At 41.9% G+C, this 5,033-nt stretch overlaps 1 protein-coding gene across 1 annotated transcript in view; it reads right to left on the reverse strand.

The window, feature by feature from the left end:
* Positions 1 to 365: 365 nt before the first annotated feature.
* The window catches only part of FKBP14 (FKBP prolyl isomerase 14), an 11,182-nt gene continuing 6,514 nt past the window's right edge, over positions 366 to 5,033 (reverse strand). The window contains exon 3 of the mRNA XM_070059693.1: positions 366 to 1,609. Within this exon, the coding sequence (XP_069915794.1) occupies positions 1,451 to 1,609 (159 nt within the window). The 3' untranslated portion in view covers positions 366 to 1,450. The remainder of the gene's footprint in view (positions 1,610 to 5,033) is intronic.

Genomic DNA, 5,033 nt, shown 5'->3' on the forward strand with positions numbered 1-5,033 from the left:
CTGGGCCATCCTCCACTGCACTCCCGGGCCACAGCAGAGAGCTGGACTGGAAGAGGGGCAACCGGGACAGAATTCAGTGCCCCGACTGGGACTAGAACCTGGTGTGCCGGTGCCGCAAGGCGGAGGATTAGCCTATTGAGCCGCGGCACCGGCCTTTTTTCTTTTTTCTTTTTGCTGTCTTCAATAGTAGCTGCTGTAGGTCTGCCCCATTTTTGGATGAGGCAGTAATGGGAAATGTTGGGTTGGCTCACTGATTTCACATATGATACAAGGTTATCGTAATACAATCAGCTAGTTGAAGATAAAGAACAATGTTAGGATAATCTGTTAGCATTAACAAAAGTAAACAATGAGTATAAATAGAATTATGTCTGCTACAATATTTTGAGAGATTTATTACAAAGAAACAGGTATGTAAATGACCTGTCCTATTTAAGAATCCATTGGTTTCTATGAGTTAAGCTTCATGTAGCTTCAGTCTCAGGCTGACTATTTCAATGCACAAGTATTTATAATTATTTATAACGTATTAACTTTGCTCCTTGCTTCAGCATTGCGCAACTCCTTAGTAAAGCAGTAGCTGCTAAAAAGTAAAGCCCAACAACCACTTTTCTCAAATCACTTCATTAAAACATGAAAACCACAAGTCTTGGCCTCTTGCAAAAAGGCTTTTAAAGTATCTCAGTATTTAACTTGGATAAAAATAGAGGAAAGCAGAAACATAAAGTGCCGATTTGTACTATAACCTGGTCTCACATTTCAGTATGCTCCCAGTTCCAAGTTTATTTGTTTTAAATAAAAAGATTTATTTTATTTGAAGAGCAGAGTGATGGAGACAAAGTTTGCAGGAGAGAGAGATTTGTCACCTGCTGGTTTACTACCCAAATGCCCACAACAGCCAGGGCTGGGCCAGGCTAAAGCCAGGAGTCAAGAACTCTGTCCTGATCTCCCACGTGGGTGGCAGGAACCCAAGCACTTGGGCCATCATCTGCTGCATCCTAGTTGCATTTATAGGATGCTAGATCACACACGGAGTAGCAAAGCAAAACACATATGTGGGATGTAGGCATCCCAAGCAGAGGCTTAACCCTCTGCCCTACAGCGCCAGCCCCCTCCTCCATTACAGTGTTTTTAAATTAATAAGTAAGCAAGTAAAACAAGGCTTCACATGTGAAAAGCAGAGAATGGTCCAGAAGTCTTCTATTCAAAGACAAATTAATTGTTTTTTCCCAATAACTTAACAGAAAGAAATGCATACTTAGAAAACTTCAGGGGTTCTTTAAATAATAGTCAGAAAAATATAAAAATATAAAAAAAAAAAAAAAACAAGAACAGAACACTTAAAACTGTAAGGGCAATTACCCTCTGTTTAAAGATGGTTGCTGTAGAGATGGGCAGAGAGAGCTCTCTAAGTCACGTGTTTGTATGTAAATTCTCTGGGCAGATGTCTCTATAACTCATCGTGTTCATATGTAAATTCTCTAGCAGATATAAATCCATCTCTGTCTTCATCTTCTTTATCAAAAATATCCTCCACCAACACATCATGATGGCTTTCATTCACCACTGCACCGTGCTTTTCAAACTCCTTCTTTAAATACACTTTAACCTACAAAATAACAGATTCCGTTAATGACTCTGATTCATAAAACAGCCACACTGAGCCAACCAATAACACAAATATGTACTGGTGGTTCATTTTAACCAAATACAATAACTACTAAACAATTACTTAATGATATATTGCTGATGACAGTAAAACAATTATAAGGAATTTAAAAAAAAACATTGCTGTGCTGCTGTGGTAGAGACAAAATATTGCTCAGAGGCATAAATACAGCTTTTATCACACGTATGATCCTCACGTCAAATACAAGGCTTATAATATCTGAAAAATATCCAGTAAAAGCTGTTCTTCATCTGCATCCATATGAAAACTAAAATAAAAAAAAATCTGCATCTAAACAAAGCCAAGCATTTGAAAGACTACTATTTTTAAATCTGTTGAATTAGATAGATCTTTGAAGGCCAGATTAAACAGTGCCATTTTTGACTTGAATAGGTGTGTGGGAGTAGTGGTATTGTGGACCTGGCTACGGTCATGCCACACTGATTGAGCCTAATATGACATCCTGACTTCAAATGTTAAAGCAAACCTGGTGTGAGTGCCTAGACTCTAAGTTTCCATTTTAATTAGATGTTTAAAAATATAAATCAGGGTAGATGTTTTATGTTGAGACACCTGTGTTTGGATAGGAGTGCCTGGGTTCAATGCCCGCCTGTGGTGCCTAACTCCAGCTTCCTGATGTGGGCCCTGGTGGAGCAGCAGTGATGGTTCAGGTGGATGGGTCCCTGCCATTCACGTTGGAGACCTGGACTGAGTTCCTGGCTCTCCGCTTCCCCAGCTACTGGAGGCCCCCCCAGGGGAGAGGGGGGGATGGGAGCTAGCTCTATCTTCTCACTCTCTCTGTCTCCAATAAATTAAATAAATTAAAATTTAAAAAAAAATTTAAATACTGTTCCCAATTTCCTACTACATTTGCCCTAAGACAATTCAACATACATTTTCAATTTTAAAAACTGTCTTGTTTGTATTTCTCCTAACTGCTGGTTCACTCCCCCGTGTGCCCATAGCAGCTGGGGCTAGGCCAGGCCAAAGCCAGAAGGCCTAACTCAATCCGGGTCTCTCACATGGATGGCAAGGACTCAACTAATTGAGCCACCATCTGCTGCTTCCCAGGCTGCATCTCAGCAGAAAGTGGAATGGAGAGCAGAGTCGGGACTCTACCCCAGGTACTCTAACGTGGGATGCAGGTGTCCCAAGAGCAGCTCAGCCTCTGTGCCAAATGTCCATTCGCCTGTATTTTCATTTTCAACCATTTCTCTAACTCCTCCTTCTGTTTAGAGCAGCAGCCATTTCAAATTCTCTCTTCCCCCTTACCTCCAACATGCAAACACACAGCATGTGTTTATTTTTAAGATAAAGTAATTTAATGTAGCTGGTAAAAAAAAAAAAAGAAAAAGAGGACAATGAAACTCTACAGATAAATGTACGCTCTATCTCTAGGATATACTGTATGAATTTGGCAAGATGCCAAACAATACTGCTCTGGTTGACAAATTGCTTTGGGCATTCCCTGAAGGTCCATAAGTTAAAGGTTTAGTCCCCTGGTGGTATTACTGAGAGGTTACAGAACCTTTAGGGGGAGGGGGATGGCCTCAAGGGAGGCCTTGGGTCATTAGGGGCACTCCCCTTGGAGAGCACTTCTCTAGAGAGGGTTGATAGAAGCTGGAGTTGGGGCCCAGTCTCCCTGCTTCCTTTCACCATGTGATCCTCCTCCACTTGCCCTTGCCTTCACCAAAGCCTGCACCAGCCTTGGACTTGGAACCTCCAAAACTGTGAGCTCAATCATAAGCCTTTTTTCACTGAGTTAACTGCTTTAGCTACTTCATTCTACTCACGAAAAAACTAATCGATACAAGTATTTACAGGGTTCAGCACTTTGTGTAGGAAAGGGGGAAATTAACCATACAAGTGTTTCATGTTTGCTTGGGTTTGCACATAGCAACACTGGAAGGATATGTTAAATTAATAAAACTGGATGGGGGAACCACAGGGTGGGAGGGGACATGCTTAGGAGAAAGACCTCTTAATAAACATCTTTTTATATTGAGTTGATTCTTTTTAAAATTTATTGACATTTTATTTTAAAGGCAGAGAAACAGAGACAAGAGAAACAGAGAGAAATCTCCATCCACTTGGTTACCCCTCAAATGACCACAACAACTAGAACTAGATCAGGCTGAAGCCAGGAAACCAGAACTCCATCCTGATCTCCCACACAGGTGGCAGGGAACCAAGTGCCCGAGCCATCATCTGCTGCCTCCCAGGCGCATAAGTAGGAAGCTGGATTGGAAGTGGAGTACTAGGACTCGAACCAGGCATTCTGGTAAGGGATGTGGGCAACACAAGCAGCAGATTAAACCACTGCACCCAACACTCAGCCTAGGTTAATTTCTGAACCATATGAATGTGTTGTATATTCCAATTTTATGAAAGGAACTAATATTTATCTTGGATAGGAAAAAAAGGCATATGATCTGTAACACAATAAAGAGGTATACATTTACGAGCCATAGATCACGATCCTGCAGTTATTCAAGACTTAATCATTTCCTTGCCATTAGAATGAAATTGATCAAAGCATACAAAGAGACTTGCTATCTGAGCACAAGCTAGACAGGAGAGAGTGGGTAGATAGAAACCATAGAGTTAACTATCTGTCTACAGCAGCCAGGCTGACACAGGGGTGGGTAGCAATAGCTGTGAAAGCCTAGATGAAAGGAAAAAGCCTCCCCTTCCTTTCTGCTTACCCCATAGTCAGGACTTGGAGGGGACTGGGGAAATTGCTGTCCTGGAAAACCCAAGTTGGTGGGATGGGTGTTTGGCACAGTGGCTAAGAAGCTGCTTGGGATACCTGCATCCATAATGGAGTGCCTGGGTTCGAGTCCCAGCTCCTGCCTAGGAGACAGCAGATGATGGCTCAAGAACTTGGGTTTCTACCACCCATGTGTGAGACCGGGTCAAGTTCCAGTCTCCTGGCTTTGGCCGCCCACTCCTGGTTGTTGCAGACATTTGGGGAGAGAACCAGCAGATTGTAGATCTTGCTAGCTTGCTTGCTCTGTATCTGTCTTTCAAATAAAATTTTTAAAAATAAGTAGAACTTATTCAAAAGAAAGGAAAAGAAAACCCAAATTGGAGTCTCTTTTCTTCAAGTGCTGACCTTAAGGAAATTAAGTGTGTTAGTTGTCTGCTAACTGCTAGGCAATCCTTTCCAAGCACACTTAACAGCCAGTCTACAGTCTTAAACAGAAACCATCCACATGAGCTGTTTCTCAGGGCATCTAGGTTGCTTATACAGTAACTCCAAATGGGAACTGTCTTGGCAAAATGGAGCTTTCAAAGACCCCAGGGTAAGAGCCAAGATACAATGAACCCTAAGTACTGAAGAGAAAGAAAAAAAGCAGAGACT

The sequence above is a fragment of the Oryctolagus cuniculus genome, chromosome 16, assembly GCF_964237555.1.
Source record: "Oryctolagus cuniculus chromosome 16, mOryCun1.1, whole genome shotgun sequence".
In the NCBI taxonomy this organism is placed as follows: Eukaryota; Metazoa; Chordata; class Mammalia; order Lagomorpha; family Leporidae; genus Oryctolagus; species Oryctolagus cuniculus.